Here is a 20279-nt window from a genome sequence, read left to right on the forward strand (position 1 = left end):
TTTTTTAATCAATTTTGCCTCAGGTATTGCACAGATGATATGCTGCTGAGGGAAATGATGTCAGACCCTTTGCTTGAGCGTTACGGTGTGGTGATCATAGACCAGGCCCACCAGAGGACCGTTGCTACCGATGTGCTTTTGGGTCTGCTGAAAGAGGTCGCCCTGCAGAGGCCAGAGCTCCGCGTGGTCCTCCTGTCTGCGACCAAACCGGACCCCAAGCAGCTGAACCTCTTCACTGGGTCAGCACTGCCAGCCATCCACCTGGAGGCCCCAGAGGTTGGGGAGGTGGCGTACAGCAGCACGGGCGACAGCTACTTCTGCTCTGCTCTCCGTCTCGTGCTGGAGATCCATCGCTCCAAGGAGCCGGGGGATGTGGTTGTGTTTCTGGTGACGATGCAGGTAAGACGCAACCCTGCTGTCCTAAGTCTGACAAAAAAAATTGCTTTGTTGCTGAATTATCTCTGTTTATGTCCTCTATTAGGAAATAGATCTGGCCCATGACATCCTGTGTCATGAAAAGCGAGGCTTGCCACCTGGTCTGGGTGAACTGCTGCCCATAGCTGTACATCCTGACCAACCTGGGAGTCTACCAACATTTGGGGAGGAGGCGGGTCAGACCAGACGAGTGTTCCTCACAAGCAGTCCAAATGAGGACTTTTTCTGGGCTTATAGCTCAATTAACTTCGTTATTGATGCTGGAGTGGAAAAAAGATTTGTAAGTTTTGCATTATTTCTTGTGATCTCGCATCGATCCGACATTTGTGGCCAGTTCAGCCAGCTGCACTTTATGAACTAAAAGCTTTTATTTCTCTACTTTCTGAATCCATTTAAAACATCTGAACATCTTAACAATACAAAGTTTGTTGTAAAATAAAACAGTAATTAAAAAAAAAAGAAAAATATCAAAAGACATCCAAGGTCTGCATTCCTGAAACTCAAAAAGTTCAGTAAAGTAACCCGGCTTCAGGTCAGAGGTGTTTCAACAGGCGATAATCCAACTGCAGAAACTTCCAGCACAACTCAGTTTTATTTCACAATTTTTTTTTTTCCTTTTCTGTTTTTCTGTACATTTCAAAATGTAATATGCACCATATCACAAAGCAACAGTTTGGTCCATTCTAATATCTAACGTTCTTCATATAAGGAACAGGCACCTTCACACCGTGTGAGGAAGCGAGGTAAAACCAGCTGTTTTATCTCCACTGTTAAACAGTATTTTATTAATACTTCTAAACAAGAAAACAAATAATTGCAGAGTTGTTGTTTTATACATTCTGTATTATCTTTATATGTCCCTAGCATTATCAGTACAATTAACAGCATTTGCTTAGCTTCCTGTTATCTGCTGATGTCTCAGCAGAGATGCTCTGTCAGAGTGTATGTTTGTGTATCAAAGTGCATTAAAATAAAATCTATCAAAGAAAAAGAAAAAAAGTATATCCTTGCTTCTGTGATGCAGGGGGGAAAAAAAACTTTTTTAAAGACATAAATATATAGTTCTGGATCTCTCTAACTCCTTTTTGCCATTGTGTTGCAGGTTTACAACCCGAGAATCAGAACAAACTCTGTCATCATCCAGCCAATCAGCTCAGGTCAAAGCGAGTGCCGCAAACAGCTGGCTGGTCCAACAGGTGAGCATGTTTTAGGCACTTCTTGCTGGTTAAATGACCTTTTGGCCTTCAAAATCTGCTGGAATCTATGATTGCCAAATCCCAGAAGTGTTGTTTTGGATATGGCGACTGTACAAGCCAGTAGAGGACGGTGAACTTACGTCCATGTTCAATAAAACCAGTTTGAGTTCATTTGAACTTTGCAAATTGATAAAAGAAGATGAGCGTACTGCGGCTTTTCGACAACGTACACGTTTAGCAACAATTCAAACGTGTCAAGAGAATATCTCCGATACTACTGCATCAAAACCCAAACTGGACTGATGTTGTTTACACCAAATCATGAACCCAGCATCTGAGCGAACCAAATTGCATCAGTCCGGTGTTTTCCAGTCTGTTATTGTCCAGTTTTTTCCTTAGTCAGCTAACTGATCTATCTGGGTCTAATAAAGTGGCCAGCGAGTGAATGTAAATCCGTAGTTGTGATTATCCAGCTGTGTGTAAGATTACCGTTCTGTCCTGCAGGCAAGTGTTTTCGTCTTTACCCGAAAGAGAGACAGCTTCCTGCGAAGATTCGTCCCCGTATTATGGAGTCTGACATCACCTCCACCGTGCTGTTCCTAAAGAGGATGGAGATCGCCGGGCTGGGTCACTGTCACTTTATCGACAGGCCAGGTGAGATTTATGTGTTCACAAGCTTGAAACAAAACAAAAAAAAAACATTGAATATTCTGCGGCTTTTGCAACAGTTAAGCCTGTGTTCGTCCCCGAAAAATTCACTTAGTGTTGGACGATAGAATCTTTCGATCCAATCGGTTTTGTTCTCTTCTTGCTCCAGCAGACAGGAACTTTTTTTTTTTTCTTTTTGTTATTATTGAAAGGCAGTGAGCCATGCATCAGCTGAGCCGACAGCTCCTGTTCTGTGAGCATCCTTTCAGCGCTGACCTCCTTCCGTGTGCTTTTGTTCTCGTCGGATTTATGCACAGAAAAGCACCACAAAACACGCACACACACTCATTAGCTGATTAGAGCACAGGCATGGCTGAGCCGGTGTGAGGGTGAGCAGATAATAGGGAGCCTTTCTTTCCCTCTTGTTTTGGCTTTCTCATTTAACACTATAAAAAAAAAAAAAAAAAACTAACTCATAACATGAACCAGTTTTTTATTTTGCGTAGCAGTGTGGGGCAGATGTTGGCGAGGATTACATCTCTGTAATCTGCTGCTGCCCTTTCGTTCTCACCATTCCCAGCAGGGTGCTAGACTTTGAATACTTCAAAGTAGATTTGTGTGGAATTAATGATCACCCGGTTTAAATACGGTAAAATACAGTTATAAATCCACTTTCCTTTGCTCGTGTCTGACATTTTGAACGTTATCCCACACGCCTCCTTTGAAATCTCTCTATCCAGACCCCGGAGGCCTGATGCAGGCACTGGAGGAGCTGGACTACCTGGCTGCTCTGGATAACGACGGGAACCTTTCTGAGATGGGCATCATCATGTCTGAGTTCCCACTGGAGCCTCAAATGGCCAAGACTGTGCTGGCCTCCTGTGAGTTTGACTGTGTCAACGAAGTGGTCATCATTGCAGCCATGCTGACAGGTGATGTATGGCAATTTTAACACCAATCTAAAAAAAAAAAAAAAAAAAAAAAATGGGCACGTGCAAAATCGTGCAGTGACTTAAAGTGTCTTGCAAAAAAAGTATTTCTCTGTAGTTTTCACCTTTTGCTCCAGTACAACCATAAGTGTCAATGGATGTTACTGGGATTTAATAAAATATACCAACACAAATAAATGCTTAACAGATTAGAAAATTGTCTCGTGCATTTTTACCCACCCGATTTACTCCAAAGCTGTCTGTAAAATTATTTGCAACCAGCTATCACTTTGTCACATTGTGCAGATGAGGGGACAGTCTCTTGATAGCCAGAGAAACAGTGAAACAGTTCGTGTCAAAGTGCTTGCATCAGAAGGGCCCAGTCAAAGTTCTGGCCTAAATGTAAGTCAGAATGTATGTGGACATTTTTAAATTGATATTCATAGACACTCTCCATTCAGTCAGACTGAGTTTGGGATATTCTGCAAAGAATGACGGTCAAAGATCTCAGGCTCTCAGGTGTGCAAAGTTGGCAGAGACATAGCTCAAAGAATTTACAGCAGTAATTGTAGCGGGCGGATGGATGGATGGATGGATGGATGGATGGATGGATGGATGGATGGATGGATGGATGGATGGATGGATGGATGGATGGATGGACTATTTTGTTGGTCTGTCACAGAAAATCCGTATAAAATTCACTGATGTTGTGGTTTGAAATATGATCAGATGTGTAAATGTTCAGCTTATATGAGCACCAACCGTATTGGTAAGTAAGTATTATCTTGTGCATCTTTTCAGCGCCCTCTTGCTTCACGGTTCCAGCTGTGGAGCTGAAGCCAGAGGCAGCCCAGTGCCTCATGAAGTTCCAGCACCCGGAGGGAGACCACTTCACCCTCATCAACATCTTCAAGGCTTTCAAACAGTGTCAGCAGGACGAATGTCAGTTCAGGGAAAGAAAACATAAAACAGTGGCATTAGGCCGCATCATGTCCCATTTCACCATTTAACTCTCTAAATCCGTCCTCGCCCGCTTTCTTTCCCTGCTGTGTCAGACTGCGACGAGGAGAAGTGGTGTCAGGACTTCTTCTTTAGCCACAGCGCCCTGCTGACGGCCGACGCTCTTCGAACCGAGCTCACCGACACGCTGAGGAGAATCGAGCTGCCCGTCTCAGCGCCCGCCTTTGGCTGCCGGGGCAACACGGTCAACATCAAGAGAGCCCTGCTCGCAGGGTTTTTCATGCAGGTCAGATATTGCAGATATTGTTGCCTTGGTGGGAGCACTGTGGGACATTTACATGCTCATGTAATCTATGCATTTGGAATTATACTGGCTGTTCTTTATTGGCCTGCAGTAAGATGGTGTTTCTGGCTTGAAGGAAGGTTAAATGATCTCTCCTTGACCAATTAAATGACGGACAAAGTGAAATTCCCTTCTATACTTTCAGGTTTCACTGTGGGTACGGCACAGTAAAGAAGCACTGACCTTCTTATAGATTTACATTGTCCATCTGAAACCAACCTAACCATATCTAACAAAGCAATTGCCTCTCTTTTACATCATGAAAAAATTGGGATTAACCACATATTCTGGGAAGCTGACTTCAATTACACTGCGGCGCCCAGGCCTGATTACTGTCACACTCCTGCAACAGATTCACCCCGATATTAAGAGATTCAATCACGCTTCAGAAATTAGGGTGCTGCGTGGCATGGCCGATTGATGCAGCTGTCAGGGATTTTATTCCAGCATGTCTTTTCTTATTGGCTTAGATTCGTCCTCTATTTGTTTCCCACTCTAAGGAAAAAAAAAATCATATGATGCACTTTTCTGTTTGCATACTCCATGTTTCTCTCTCTTCATAAATCTTCCAATAGAGTGACTCTCGCTTTGGCTCTGATTCCCCTCAGGTGGCTCGGGATGTTGATGGATCGGGGAACTATTTCATTCTGACTCATAAACACGTGGCACAGATCCATCCGATGTCTGGATATGGAGCCAAGAGCCCCAAGCTGGGCCTGCCGGAGTGGGTGCTCTTCCACCAGCACACGTTCTCGGAGGACAACTGCCTCCGCACCGTCACCCACATAACGCCAGAGGAGTAAGCCTCGCTAACTTTTTCTTTACCCCCCACCCATCCTCCCTCCTTGAGCAGTTTTATACATACACTCAATTTTTTCAAAAAACTGGCTAGGTAGCAGATTCGCAGCTCAATCGGCAGACTCTCTTACTGCTTGGAAGCACCCTGCAGAAACCCCGCGGTATCTTGGTTCAAACCTAATCAGACAGCCACGTTCCTCCGACCTCTTTGAACCACATTTAGAGCCTCGGTTCGGAGCGAGGAATTACAGATTCTGTTCTTTAGCGTCTGCTTGCTGGAGAGAGGAGGATTACGGATTGCCCAGATCCACAGGAATGCCGAGCAGCAGCTTAGAGTGTAAATGTAAAGCTTTGTTGGCTTCCTGATGCCCCTCTGCGTTTCATAATCTTCGGATGTTGATTTAAGGGTTTGAAACTGAGAGGTGTCCTGTGTCTTCAGTCCATCAAAAGTGGGCATTTCTCAAGACTGAGGATGTGTTTCATTGAATCACTTCATGAATCACAGCACCTAACGTCGTTCTCCTTGATTGCAGGTTCGTTCAAATGATGCCACAGTACTTTTTCTACAACTTGCCATCGAGTGAGAGCAAAGACCTCCTGCAGAATATCCTGAGCCGCGGAGCATCTCAGGACGAGGAGAACAAGCGCTCGTCAAGCGAGGAGCCCCAGGATGACCGGACGTCTGACCGCTGCGTCGTACAGTGACTGTCAGACCCGCCGCTTCCAGTCATGGCTGGACAAACTAGCTTGTCTTCACTTCTAGCATCGACACCATCTGGATAGCTGAGCTGTTGTCACAATGTCCTTGATTTCTATTTCTATCAATCACTTTTCCCTCCATGTGTGCCCCTCCTCCTTTTCTTTATCAGTCAGTGTTTTATTTTAAATAGTAATGTACAGTGCACTAACATAAAAATAAAATATTTAACATATATGGCATTATTGCTCAGTACAAATTTGATATTTGCATACATTTGTTATAATTTTAAGACTAAAGACCCACTTGAGTCATTGTTTTTACTGGGTGGAACGACAATACAGTTATTAAAAAGTACAATTTGGTGCACAAGTTTGAATAATTGGATAATTAGGGTAAACCTTCTAGGGTCAAATATATACACTATGTTACCAAATGTATTGGGACACACATTCAGATAATTAAATTCAGCTGTTCTGATCACTTCCATGGCCATGAGTATATAAAATCCAGAGCCTTGGCATATAGACAGCATCCACAGCAGTTTGTCAAAAAGCAAATTGCTGTGCATAGAGGGATTTGTGGACTGGGTTTCCATAGCTGGTGGTGAATGCAGTGTTGTAAAACACACCAGCACTGGACTCTGGAGCTTTGGAAACATGTGCTCTCACAATAAATCATGCTTCTGAAAATCATCCCAAATTAATGCAAAAAAAAGAAAAGCACATCTATGAAAGATTGAAATTTGTTACATTCACACCCGTGAGTGTATTTAAGCGTATCGCCATGGTTTGTGTGTCCTTCCTGTTTATTTTCTGAATAGTTAACCATTCTCTGGTTCTCATTTTAATTTTTTTCTGCCCTTACTGTCCAACTATACCCTGCAGCACAGAGGGTCGAGTTTGATTAATGAGGTGTGTGAACAGTTTGGACACGCCTGCAGCTCCATCTGCTGTGGACTCGCTTTAATGACAGCAGGGTCACGGAGTGCAGCCGGCTCCACAGTGTAAATACGATGTCCTCTCTTCAGCTACAAAACCCATGTGCAAGGACACCTGCTGGCTTTGTGAGAACATGGTGGTACCTTTAAAAACCTGCCATGTTAAATTGGATTTTAAAAAAGGCATTCAGTCATTTTAGATCAAAACATCAGTTATTCACGTGCAAAGGGAACATATCTATCTTTTTTTAAATGTGTGATCTAACGCTTTCATAAAGAACACAGATCTTTGAAGAAATACAGCATACTAGAATTAAAAAGTCCTTTACTTCTTTGAGCAACCATGCAAAAACAAAAATAGATTCACTTTCTTACATACAGCATTAAGGACACAACCAGCTCTCTTGATTTTTGCATTGAATGTTGCTCAACTATTGCACAATTTCTAAAGCAAATGTTGTAACTTAATCAAAATCATTTTACTGTTTTTTTTTTTCACAGCATTATTGATAAACAAAACAAAAAAATCAAACACCACACAACCTGAAACCGATCTGACCCCAATGATAAATAATTTCTCTCAGCCTCGAGGAAAATAATTTATTTCCTTGCTAGAAAGTTAGAAACGTCCATCAGTCTGGTTGTATGTAGGTAATAAATTTAAATATTCAAATGTACAATTCCTTAATCAAAAAAAAAAAAAAAACTGTTAGAGTTTAAAAGTGGTGATGCAGAAACCACTGCCACGATGCAGATATTAAAAATAAATGAGACAATAATAGTCCCTGCCCCTTGAAAAAAATTAAAATAATTAACAGCGATGCCTGAGTTTGTTATCCGACACCTCGAAGCTGTAAATGACAGATTACTTAAATGCTTCTCAGAAGGCCTAGTCAAAGTACTGACTCATATGGCTGTACTACAAAGCAAAGTGAATGACCTGTGTTGAGATGAATGTCAGAGTTTTCAGTATCATGACGGTGGATCCGTTTGACACCAGATCAATAGATCATTATCCAAAAGAGGCGCGTTTCGCTCCAGAGGAGGTTCAGTTTAGGGCTTTCATTGTGAGAAGTATTTAAAGTCCTTTACAATTCAACATGAAGTAAAGGCTCTTGGTTGGACTATTAAACAACAACAATCCTGACATCCATCATAGTGTTTCTAGAATAAATAACTCACCGCATTCAATCTAAAAGCCTCCAGTTTTTGGTGACGGCAGGTAAAGAAAGAAAAAAAGTGCACAGTGCATCACGTCACCATCCGAACAGCAAATCAAATCGATCTCTTCAAATGGGCAGTTTTTTTATTATTATTATTTTTATTTTATGAGAACCAATGCCAAACTTCCATTAATTTTAACAATGATTTGAAAATATATCTACATCTGCAGATTTATTAGCGTACACTACAACAGTTGGCTTGTTAAATTACTTCAGTATTTCCATATATTGCAATATCTGAGAATTTTCATTTTAAACAGAAAGTGATGCATTTAAAATCTAGGTTATTTTGATGTCTGATAAAAATCCACCTTTTCCTTCAGAAAATAAAATAAAGTCTTTTTAATACAAAAATGTTATGGCCTAAATGCCACGGTGAAGACTGCTGACTGCTTAATGTAATATTTACAATTATGTCCATGGAGTTCTCCATGAATATAATTGTCAATGTTATATTAAGTTCTGTCTAAAAATAATTCAATATAACTTTCTGAAAAACAGATTATGGGGGTTTTCATCAGTTGTGAGTGAAACATTAAAATGAACAAAAGTAAATGAATGAAATATATCACTCTGTTTATACTAAGTTATGTTGAGAGCTTTTCCGTTTTATTTCATAATGAAATAAATTCACTTATCAATGCTCTTAGTCAGTAACGTGATTTGAGACTTTTATGTGCGAGAATAAATAAATCAACCCTTCTGTGTGGAGGCAAAACTCAAAAGCTTATGTCATAACCTAAACAGTAGCTATTGAACTACAAAACTACAAATTTCCAGCTATGTTATCCCGCTGCTTTTCTCAATAGATGCAGCAAACTTTCTGTCATGATAAAGTATCAGGGGTTTGCTCTCCGTAAGAACACCGCATGGTTGCTAGGTACATTTTGAGTGGAAAAGGCATCTAGTCATAACACTCTTAACCTCAGAGTGTAGAGACAATTGTAGTCAAAGTTGCTATACACTGTACTCCTCTCGTCCTCTCTGTGCTTTAAGCTCCATTTATTCCTGTGTTGTCACTTCCTGTTTACGGGGTCAGCTGCTGCAGGAGCTCGATGTAGAGCTCAACGCGACTGAGGAGGGGCGCGTCTTTCTCAGAGCGCAGCAACTTGGAGTACACGGCCTTGTAGTTTTTCAACATGTCCTCGTCTTTATTGCTGCGGAGCAAAACAGAGGTGAGCTGGTCAGCGACGAGCTGACCGCAAGAAGATCGCACGCTGGGTTTTAGACCGCCGCTCACCTTGGTTTCCGCTTGGTTGTCGTCATCAGTTTGATCACTTGTAACAGCAGGAAGGAGAAACTTGGCTCAAACACGCCAATTAACTTCAGCACCTCCTGGAGGTCCAATCCAGACGTGGAGACGCCGACCCTGTCGGGAGAGTCTGCTGACTCGGCGGCAGATGGTTCCGTCTGCTGCGGGGAGGAAGAGAGCGTCACGCTGTGAGTAACAATAAGTGGCCAGAGTGAGTAACTTGAAGAAGGATTTCAAGTTTTTACTGACTTCCTCCTGCTCCTCCAACAGCTCCTTCTGGATCAGCTGGAAAGCATGGCGGGTTTCTGACATGATCTCTATCGCTCCAATCAGGCTCTTCAGCTTAGCCACGCTGCTGCTCTGACCTTTAAAAACACACAACATGGCTAACCGTAGGAAGGTTTTGGAAAAGAAATAATCACACGTGAGTCCAAAACATTTCGAAGATGAAAGGTTCCCCCCACCCGTCATGGTGAACTCGGTGAAAGCCACCCTCTCCAGCAGCGTGCGCAGCAGCTCGCAGGGCGCGTCTTTGAGGCTGAGGAACAGAGAGACGGCTTTGCTGTAGTGAAGCTCCGCCAGGTTGCGGTGTTGCTTCCTCAGGTGTTCGTCCCCCACCTGCGGCACAAGCGCAACCGGTTTCTCAGAACACAAATGCGGCAAAGGATGACACAGCAACACAGGAAAGGAGTTCTTCAGACAAATAAGATCATCAGAACTGAGTCGCACTTGGTTTCTAAAGCAGCTGTGGTACATGGAGGCCAGGCGGTGGTGGATGGTCGCAGCTCTGTACTGGTACAGCGGTTGCCGGGCCGACTCGGTTTGCAGGTCGCAGTATTTCAAGGACTTCATCATGGCGTCGGTCACCTCGCGTTCAATCTGTACAATCAAAACGCAAAAACGCAGCTTTTGAAGTGGAGGAAACGCAACGTCGTGGGAGCAAGTCGGGCCTGAATGTGTGCACCTAAATAAATCAGAATACCATTTGAACTGAATCATTTCAGAGTATCAATGCAAAGAGTGAAACTCATAAATTTCCACCCTCCGCCTTTCTGTTCATTTTGATAATTGGACAAATGGATGGCTGCCAATGAAAAACTAAAACCGAACTAAAATTTCTCAGTTAATTTGGTCAGATTAATATGTTGGTAAACCAACCACAGTGGTCATTAAAATCCAGTGTTGACCATAGCAGGACATGTGTATATTGAAATTTTTTTGTTTTGTTTTTTTTGGTAGGTAATCAATCTATAAATTATTTGAGTTTCACATTTTGAATAAAAGCACCTTAAATAAATTAACTTTTGATGTTTGCTGATAGAAATATTCCCTGGAGTATATGCCTGTTAATATTGTCAGGTGTTCCTAGGAAGTGGAAGAAATGCCTGGTGTGGTGTGGTGTGTGTGTGTGTGTGTGTGTGGACCGACCTGCTCCTGGGCCTTCCTGGACAGTGGTGCGTAGTCCTGCAGAAGTGTAGCCAGGGTGAAGTAGGTGGTGGACAGCTCCCAGTTCACACTGTCCCATACAGCTGGGTGGCTCTTTCTGCTACCCAGCGCTCTCAAAGCTTGCAAGTAATAGTCTACGGCCTGAGGTAAAAAAAAAAATAAAAAAATAATGTATAAATGGAAAAAAACTATTTTATATTAGATACATTAAAAACTCGTAGATATATTACCTTGTTGTAGTAAAGGGCCTCATCTGGAGAGAACTCTCCTCTGCTCTCGTCGGCAGAGGCAGGACAGTGGGCCTGAGCGCAGATCCTCATCAGCCTGCCCGTGTTGCACAGCAGTAAGGCCGTGTTGGTGCTGTCCCTGATGGCTTCAAAGTCCTTCATTCCTTTTTCAAAGAAGCTGAAGCTCTTCTTCCACAAGTCCTGCTCTGCTGCAGACACAGACTTCTTCACTAGAACGGAAACAAGACAAGCAGCTTAGTTTCGCCACTAGGAAAACAGATCCCGGGAAGTCCCGTGAATGCTAAACAAACAAATACACACGTGTATGAAATCCAGAAGGTCTGATAATTTACCTTGTTTTTCTGTCTGCATGGCTGCAGCCTGGTTCATGTAGTAGACCCCCATCTCGTTGCGAATGTTTCCCAGCCGCTTGAGGACCTGGGACAGCTGGTCGGAGGATTGATCTTTCAACACCTCGGAGGTGAGCATCTCGTGTGCCGCCTCGTAGCATCTGCAGCTAACAAACAGCTGGTACTCGGGGTCCATGGCCAGATCTGTTGCCATGCTGAAGTCTAATGAAAAGAAAGAAAGATGATTAATATAATCAATAAGACCAATTAAACAAACAAAAAAAACAATCACAATAAAAACTTAAAATCATTTTTATATCTGTGTTTAAGTCAGTGTGGCCAGGGTTTCGGGGTGCATCCACATCTGCTTTTAGGGAATGTATTAAACACGGCTATATACATTTTAATAAAAGAGACTTAAATCTTATTGTCTATTGTCCAGACCTTTCAAAATTTGCAAAGTGGGCCCCTTTCCTTTAATAAGCAAACCAATACAATCCCTTTTCTATAATAATTGACACATCTCTTTCCAACAAACAATTTGACAACTCATTTAATTAAAGTATTTCAGCTTGATTTATTTGAGTTTATTTAGTTGAGCAGGTAAAAAAAAGACCCACATTAATTTCTTGTCCCTTTTTGCCCCTTTTTTTTTTTTTTGACCTCAAGTTCTTTTGACTTGGTGATTTTGGCCTGTTGTGACACCTCTAGGTGATACAGAATGAAGACAGACCCTGGCAGCTGCTCTCTCTGTGCAGACTGTGCAGGATCTCCTGGTCCTCTTTGGTCTGGTAGCTGTACTCCTCCAGGTACGCTGCCCTGTTGCTGGCGTTCTGGGCCAGCATGAGCTGAATGTCTCCACAGAGCGACAGGCACTGGCTGTGAAACTGGAGCAAATGCGAGTGCAGCGTTTCGCTCACAGAACAGTAAGCATCTGAGGGAGGTGATAAAATACAAAATAAATGAGGAACATAAAAAGACCTGTGGTCAAGAACTGTGAAAATTCTTATTAGGGTGTTAAAAAGTTATTGCTTAATCTGATAGATGTAGTTTCAGCTGTGGTTTCTTTTATTACACTTTAATGCTAGATTAATATAGAATTGAGACGATACAAATTACAAGCTACGCATTTTCAAAATTTATATTTTGGATAAAAAAAATAAATGAATTAAAAAAAAAAAAAAAGAAGGGAAAAGCCTCTCACCGTAACACTGCAGGGAGAGCTTGATGTAGCGCAGGGCTCGTCCGTACTTCAGCAGGTTGGTGGCAGCGTCCGACAGGACGTAGTACGCCTTGGAGGCTTTGAGGAAGAGCTGCAGTTTCATACGGTGCTGCCAGGAGCCTGGGATCATTCCTGAGCGTGTTGGGTGCTTCTGGTCGGCCTGCCCTGCACCCGCTGGGGTCATGCGGGAAAATCCACAAGTTCACCATTAAGCAATGGTGTTTTTCCATTTTATTTTTAACTTCTTTTCATGACGTGAGCAGAGTAGTCTCACCTCTCTCCAGAAGAAGAGAGATGCCTTTCTCGGAAGCTCCATTGCTGCCTCCATCCTCATATTTTAGCGGGATGGGAGTGTTGGGGTCGGCAGCGGGCAGATCACTCTCCTTATTGATGCTGCCATCCACCGCTTTCAACCCCTGTGGATTTATTACGGCCATATTTATGTCTCTGATTTGGCTCTTCTGAACAGTAAGACTGTGACATGACATTATGCAAGAACTCGCCTTCAGTACGTAGCTCAGGACATGTCTGCATCGTTCCTCTTTGTCTTGAGAAACTGGAAAAGCACAACTTGGCTGCGGAAATAAAATCATATCGACGCTTTTTGCTTTAAAACTTTCCCCATCTTTAGTCTGAAAACAACTAAAAGTCATCTCTTACTCTGATTTGGTGAGTTGATTTGTATTTCTCAGGGACCGACAGCTCCCCCACGGAGCGGATCACGGCTACCGCTTTGCTGTCGTCCTGCGGCCTGGAGCGGTTGCCGTAGGAACCCATGTCTTCGCCGTCCTCTGTCAGATCGTCGTCGTCGCCCTCCTCTTCCTCCCTGTCCTCGTCGCTGTAGCTGTCTTCGGAGCCACCGGCCCGCAGCGACTCCCCTCCGTCTTCGTCGGGCAGCTCGTCGAGCTGGAACAGCTCTGACAGCATGTAGTAGGCCGAGGCGATGATCTGAGCACGAGCAATCAGGGACAAAAAAAAAGAAAAAAAGAAAGAAGCAATCAAAGGAGGGGTTGGGTTCCTTAAGGCCAAAAGCTGTTGGCCTCTGAATCAAGAGGTTTCACACCGCGCGACCCAAACGTCGGCTCTGAAAGCTACGGGTAAAAATGGAAGTGGAATTTTTCTCTTTCACATACCTGAGGATGTTTCTCCAGATCAAGAAGTTTGACGCAGTTGAGGAGCAGAGTTCGGATTTTGCCGTAGTGCTTTCTGTTTTGACTTGCCTTCAGCATCAAGTTGCTGGCCACTCTGCGCCACAAAGCCAAACAACGACAGAATCTTATCTCAACTCTTAGTATTTTACCTTAACACATATATTTCAACTTTACACATTATTGAGTCCCTCCACTTTTTTTCCCCTGTACATGTTTCACTACTTAACTACTTCTGCATACGTTGTGCCATTTCAAACATTCAACTTTTACCATAATCTGCTCATTCAGAACGTCAATCACTTTGGGCCACGTTGACATACCTCACCATTGACTGAAAGATTTCACTCCTCTATGATTTTTCTCCTTTTTCTTTATTCCACCCATTTATTACATTACAATTTATGTACATTTTTTCATTTCAATATTATGTACCAAACACCATCACAAACATGCTCCTATCCAGAGAGTAGTAATAAAATAATACAAAAACAACCCAAATAAATAAATAAATAAAATAATAAAGTTACTCACCTGTACAGTAAAACAGCAACAGGAAGAGTGAAGGGATTCTGACATTTCTCTTCTTCAGCCTCCTCACACAAAGTCGTGAGATCGTAAAGCTTCACTATGTCACTCCCGCTAGCTGTGGATTGAAGATGTGACAGAAGAAGACATTAGATCCACAAAAAGAGAGCAATTAGAGCAAATAAATAAAAGTATTTCCCCCCCACACACACCTTTGAAAAGCCAGTAGGTGTGACCCTCTTTAGTGCAGTTAGACTTTAGGAAGGAGAGGATATTTTGGGCAATGTCTTTTACCACCCTTGTAGAGAACGTCGAGTTTTCCAGATGAGGGATTTCTTCTGTTTTTATCATTTCATATTTCTGAATGAAAACACAAGAAAGCAAAAGGAATTAAACAAATGTTCAAGAATTGTCAAGGAGCTGTGATATTGAACTAAAATCCCCACAAGCCAACAAATCAGACAAAAAAATAAAAAATAAAAAACTCAGCTTAATGTTGTTTTCAGGTTTTGTGTCCTGGATGCCTAGATTTAACATGTTCATAGTGTGCACACCATTTCTAAACAGTCAGAAGTTTGTGTTAACTCTCTGGCAATTTACCTGAACAATGCCATTGACGTGAAAACACATGACGAGCTCTGGGACGTTGCACATGAGATTGTCGAGCCAGTAGTCGATACCAGTTAAAATGTTGATTGGTTTGTTGCTGTCCCTGGAGAAGACGTCAGCAAGAAAATGAAGACATTTTAATTATTCTAACTCAACTACTGCTCTGAATGTTTGAAAAGTTTGTGGTTTTTTGTTCAAAACACTTGGATTAGAATTAAAACCTTATTTATTTATACCTTTTAAGAAAGACAAAGGAAATTAGTATAAAACCTGCTCAAACAAACATATATGAAGTAAACTCCTTCAACTTTCCACATTTTATTAAGTTACAAACAGAAACTCCAATATATTTTTATTGGAATGTGACTTGATATACAAACACAAAGCGATGCATTACTAAGATAACACTAAGAGAAGAATTCATCATCAGACCTTAGTCTCAGACTAACAGCAGGATATCGACCACCTCCAAAAATAGGCATGTTGGATCCAACCAGCATGTGGATGTCCTCAAACGTCCACATGATGTTTCGCACAAAGTCGTTCCTTAAACCCTGTAATATAACATAATATATATAAGTAAACAAGTAAGCAGCTGCAGCAGGATTACATTATTGAAGAGTAAAATATGCTACCTGACTGTTTTCTCCTTCGTTGAAGAGAGTAGGAAGATTCTGCTCTTTAGGCACTGATGTCACCTGACCTAAAGCAAAGTTTCTGTCCACAGGAACACTTTCCTGAAGATTTAACAAAATAAGCACTTAATTTGTGTAGACATCCCCTATAAAATGTATCTTAAAGCTTCCTAAATCTAACTTTGAGCTGAGGAACCACCGTTAATCTCATGATAGCTGAGTTACCTGTTTGGGAGTATGTGCTTCCTCTGCTTCAGACATTGCGCTGGTGAAAGTAGCAGGCCAGGAAGAGCTGTACTCTTCGGCTCCGTTCTCCTCATCCTCTTCTATCATGTCTTCTGTTACAGGTTCTGCAGCCCCATCACCATTTATACTGCAGAATATAATGGTGAAAATTAAAGCATCTTCAGAAGTCAAATTAAACTGCATATCAAAACGTATTTGTCCAGAAGTAAAACCCAAACTCTCACCTGTAGTAGAGAAACTTTGACAGGATGGCTTTCTGATACCAGTGCTCTTTGCTCTTCTTCTTTCTCTGCCATTTTTGATCTATTAGGCGCTGGTAAATCTCTTTGAGCCACGTCCAGTCTCCCATCTACAACAAAACATTTCAGCACTTAGTTAACAGAAGTTGTCATTAGTATAACTGTTCCGACGGAGTTGAATAAAACACGTCTCCCTGTACCTGAGAAGATCTTCTTAGGAGTTCCTGAGTGTCCAGCTCATCCAAAAGCAGCGTCCTTCCGACACGATGAACAGCCATACTAACATGGGACTTGCTGTAGGGGATTTTCAGAAGCTTCTTGATGTTCTGCAGAAAACAGAAAAGAATAAGTTTTGGCCATGTTCACACTTCAGAAACAAGTTAGACAGATAAGGATAAGGAAAAGCGCTACCAACCTCAGAATCTGATACGACATCCACGTCATCGCCAATGCAGTCAATGAAGTCATAGGCCATCCCAAAACTGTAAGGATGAAAAAAAAAAAAAAAGATCCCAATACAGTTTTTCACTTATGTTTTTTTTTCTTTTCACTTATTCAAAGCTTCACCCACTCTGAGGCACTTTATTTAAACGTGGCTGCTAGATCTTTACATGCTCTTGGAATTATACAATAATAAGTTCTGCAGTGATGCCAATTGCAATTAATTATGTGTAAGTCATACTGTGGAGAAACTGGCAATCCAGTATGTTGTTATCGGTCTTCCTGAGAGCTTTCTAGACATTTTATTTCTTTCAGAGAGCAATCATCCCAAATACCAAATGTCTGGAACTGTAATGTCCTTTGTAAATCTGGAACTTTCAGTACTTACAAGTTATACGAGATTTAGCTCAAAATATTACATTATTGTGCCCTACTGCCAAAGTTACAAAATACTGAGATTCCAGACTTTAATTGCAAATGACAGTTTTCTGCTACTTTGTTTCACATAAATGAGCTAAAAGGAGGGTTTGGCTAGTTGCAAGAAGAGGGAGCTGGCACCAAATTATTCCTCAAACGTGCAGAAGTAGTTCTCATCTAACAGGAGTTGAGGTCAAGTTAAAGCCTTAATTAGAACAGGAAATGGGATTTACAACTCTTGAGGAAATTTGCGACACAGGAGTCTTTCCTTTCAATGAATGTACAAAATACAGATAAAATAAAAATGTCCACTGCAGGATTTTATAAAAACATGAAAAAAAGTTTTAAAAAAAAATCCTTACTGTTTCTACACCGTGTTTATTTGGGTCACACACACTAAAGTTGCCATTAATGATTAACTCTCAAGATGGAGGATAATTGTCCACAACTTTTCTCTTTCTGACTGCAAAATTATGCTTTTTCTCCCCACTATCTCCCCTTGTCGTGTCTACTGGAATGCTGATGGTACAGGCTGCGCTGAAGTTGTATGACTAACTGGTCATAATAAATCTCGCTGGATGTTGTGCACAGCAGCAATTTCGATTGCTTGGGTTACAAATTTTCCCTCGCAAATGAATATGTAGGATGGTTTTGCAAAAAACATGACCCAGCTCGCTGTGCGCCTCTCACAATCCTGGCTTTGTTTTGCCAGTATGCTGAATGGTTTGCTGCTACACAGGCACCACATCTTTAAATTTTGCTATCCCTTATTGTCATGTGTCTGCGACAAAACTGGTGCTCACGTCTAGGGGCATCAAAGAGATATGTGCAATTCAGAATAGCAGAAAACTTCTGTATTCTGACATTGTCAGGATAGTTATGTAAGGTGTGTCAGATCTAACCAAATTGGTCAAAGTGACGCCGGGTGTATAAAACCCTAACCCTGTAACTAAACAAAACTTTTTCACACCTCTTAATGGCATCTCTCATGTCATTCATAACTCCACAGAAACTGCACTGGGTGTCTGTGTTATGATTTATTTCATTATTAATTCTCCCTTGGTGTATTTTAAGCAGTGTTATCTAGGATTAATACCATTAATATGGTAGAAAAGACTGATCTCTATATGATTTTTATGTTTTAGAGGCACAGGGAGAAATTATTTGTGTTTCTCCTATTTTAAAGAGTTTTTTTCACACACAGATTTTCAAGACACATTTTGCTTGTTCAAACTAACTGAACTTGCAGCGTTTCCACTGTACACTAATGAAAGCCAATACCTAGAGAACGGTTTGCTCTTGCTGCTGGAGCCCAACACAGTGGTGCCAGCACTGCCCAGCTGGGGGTTTTCTCTCAGCCAGTTGGCAGGTGGAAGCTTTAGGTCCGTCTTCTCCTGCAGGAGGGCGTAGGTGGTCGGAGGTGGGGCAGCAGAGTACTTGACCACGGCGCAGCTCTTTACTTCTCCATTCCCTAAGCACACTGTCATGTCCTGTAAATAAGACAATTAGATATCAGATTATAATTTAGAAATAATAGTCATGTTACTGTTAAGTTTATTTTATTTTTTATTACTTAACACAATTAGTAAAAATAAAAAAACAAAGCAAGCAAAATGATTTTAAAATAAAACTTTGATGTCACGTCCACTTGAGTCCAAAGTCACAAAGTAAAAGGAAGATTTTACAGAGATAGAACCAGACTATTGAAAAAACTTAAAAGAAACATGAAAATCTTACAGAATAAATGTATGAATTTAATAATGATGAGTAATTTCATTCTGTAGATCTGTGTACATGTCAGATATTTCTTAAGATATTTCAGGGTAAAACATCTAGAGACAGTAACATATTTTGCCAGTTAACAAGATATTTTAGTCAGTTTTAAATTATTTCGCTCCAATAGCTTGACACATGTTTCTGCTGCTGTCTTTGTTGTACCCTCTAAAACTGCTCATCATAGTGAGCATCACAGTTTGTGCTGTGAGAAGCATGACCTTTGGGGCAATTAAATGAAGTGTTATATGTAAATTGCCTTACATTTTCTCTAATCACTGAAAAATGATCATCAAAAAATGTGTATGCTACTTTCAAATATTAATATATGGTAATATTTAAAACAACTTACTAAATTAAAATGTTTTAGGTGACTGGGTTGCACCTTCTCAGATTTTAAACTGAACAGCAGGACATAAATTGTGGTACATACTACTCTTAATATACTTTTATCAATGCAGCTGTGGCCGCGTTAGTAAACAGAAAACTAGATTTTTATGATTTTGAGGGGTGTCCCGACACTTGTGGCGATTTTTTAAGTGATTAAACTAACATAACGCCAGGAAACTTAGCAAATGTACAAACTTTGCTTATTAAAACACGACAATAAACATGTAATTTTAAACACATCAAATACAATATAATACTGATCAGCCTGATAACTTACATGTTTGCTATAGTCTCCTGTGCAAGAGGGACCACCAACATCTTCTTTTGAATTATCCATGGGAGCCCCAGGCTCTCTGTCCTCAGGTGGCAAGCTCATACTGGACAAGTGAGTCTTTCCACTTCTCTCTGCTATCCTCAACGTATTTCTAACAACTGGAAAACAAACATATAGCTCAGGCGACACAAGGAATGGCTTTATAACGTACGTAAACACACAATTGCATCGATAAAGTCAGTGGCAACTTCAGACTGTCAAGCTAGCTCAAGAAAACAGCAGTCAACGTGGAAAAAAGTGGTTTCACAATACGAGTATAGCACTAAAGCTAACCCACACTCAAATGACAACTTGCTATTGCTTTTCGCAGTCTAAATAATGTATACCCACTAGTCAATAAACAAGTTTTAGATGCCTGTAGCCTACCTTTTTCCCATCTGCAGTCACTCTGTGTGCAGTTCTCACACTGACAACAAGCTAATGACGACTTCCTGTTTAACGGTAAAACGAACTGCAAAACTATTCTTATTTCCTATTTATAAAAAATAAACCTGTTTGGAAATTGAGCAAAAAGAAAAAAAATCAGACAGTTAATATGCTACACAATCTTTATGAATAAGAATATTTGTTTTAAAAACTAATTTTGAAAGGAGGCGTGAACCGGAAATACATTGAAGAGTTCTTTCTAGAAAAATGGAGCGCTTTCTCTTTTATTCTGAGGGCTTTTATTCTGAAATTCACGGACAGTTTGACACTTTTTTTTATCGTGCTTCATTTTCAAGGACCACAATTCGTAAATACATACTTTGTTTTACAAATATTACTGTAATTATTACTGTCATTAAATAACTTAAACCATCACTGCGCTCCAAGGGCGTAGGTTCGGTCTAAGTTTTGGTGGGGACCTTGGTGG

At 41.2% G+C, this 20279-nt stretch overlaps 2 protein-coding genes across 9 annotated transcripts in view; one reads left to right on the top strand and one right to left on the bottom strand.

The window, feature by feature from the left end:
- The window catches only part of dhx32b (DEAH (Asp-Glu-Ala-His) box polypeptide 32b), a 10750-nt gene extending 4380 nt beyond the window's left edge, over positions 1-6370 (top strand). Inside the window, exons 6-12 of one of the 3 annotated variants that reach the window (XM_015036211.1) lie at positions 721-768; positions 2183-2285; positions 3020-3211; positions 4010-4150; positions 4264-4454; positions 5120-5310; positions 5843-6272. In XM_015036211.1, coding sequence (XP_014891697.1) covers positions 721-768; positions 2183-2285; positions 3020-3211; positions 4010-4150; positions 4264-4454; positions 5120-5310; positions 5843-6014 — 1038 coding nt within the window. In that variant the 3' untranslated portion in view covers positions 6015-6272. Of the gene's footprint in view, positions 1-720; positions 769-2182; positions 2286-3019; positions 3212-4009; positions 4151-4263; positions 4455-5119; positions 5311-5842 lie in introns of all 3 variants that reach the window. The other 2 variants (XM_015036210.1, XM_015036209.1) reach the window with 2 other exon arrangements.
- An 884-nt stretch (positions 6371-7254) lies between these two features.
- edrf1 (erythroid differentiation regulatory factor 1) overlaps positions 7255-20279 on the bottom strand; it is a 17557-nt gene continuing 4532 nt past the window's right edge. For 2 of the 6 annotated variants that reach the window (XM_015036214.1, XM_015036215.1), the window contains exons 2-26: positions 19370-19524; positions 18211-18419; positions 16487-16553; positions 16272-16397; positions 16057-16181; positions 15812-15959; positions 15587-15688; positions 15384-15505; positions 14943-15054; positions 14555-14702; positions 14349-14460; positions 13800-13911; positions 13327-13614; positions 13170-13241; positions 12941-13082; positions 12649-12840; positions 12178-12378; positions 11448-11666; positions 11098-11324; positions 10850-11008; positions 10151-10300; positions 9886-10039; positions 9671-9786; positions 9410-9582; positions 7255-9326 (exon numbers count right to left, since the gene is read on the bottom strand). In XM_015036214.1, coding sequence (XP_014891700.1) covers positions 9197-9326; positions 9410-9582; positions 9671-9786; positions 9886-10039; positions 10151-10300; positions 10850-11008; positions 11098-11324; positions 11448-11666; positions 12178-12378; positions 12649-12840; positions 12941-13082; positions 13170-13241; positions 13327-13614; positions 13800-13911; positions 14349-14460; positions 14555-14702; positions 14943-15054; positions 15384-15505; positions 15587-15688; positions 15812-15959; positions 16057-16181; positions 16272-16397; positions 16487-16553; positions 18211-18419; positions 19370-19468 — 3705 coding nt within the window. In that variant the 5' untranslated portion in view covers positions 19469-19524 and the 3' untranslated portion in view covers positions 7255-9196. Of the gene's footprint in view, positions 9327-9409; positions 9583-9670; positions 9787-9885; positions 10040-10150; positions 10301-10849; positions 11009-11097; positions 11325-11447; positions 11667-12177; positions 12379-12648; positions 12841-12940; positions 13083-13169; positions 13242-13326; positions 13615-13799; positions 13912-14348; positions 14461-14554; positions 14703-14942; positions 15055-15383; positions 15506-15586; positions 15689-15811; positions 15960-16056; positions 16182-16271; positions 16398-16486; positions 16554-18210; positions 18420-19369; positions 19525-19756; positions 19954-20279 lie in introns of those variants that run through there. The other 4 variants (XM_015036218.1, XM_015036217.1, XM_015036212.1 and 1 more) reach the window with 4 other exon arrangements.

Source organism: Poecilia latipinna, unplaced genomic scaffold, assembly GCF_001443285.1.
Source record: "Poecilia latipinna isolate Pla-1442-1.1 unplaced genomic scaffold, P_latipinna-1.0 Scaffold360, whole genome shotgun sequence".
NCBI classification, from domain to species: domain Eukaryota; kingdom Metazoa; phylum Chordata; class Actinopteri; order Cyprinodontiformes; family Poeciliidae; genus Poecilia; species Poecilia latipinna.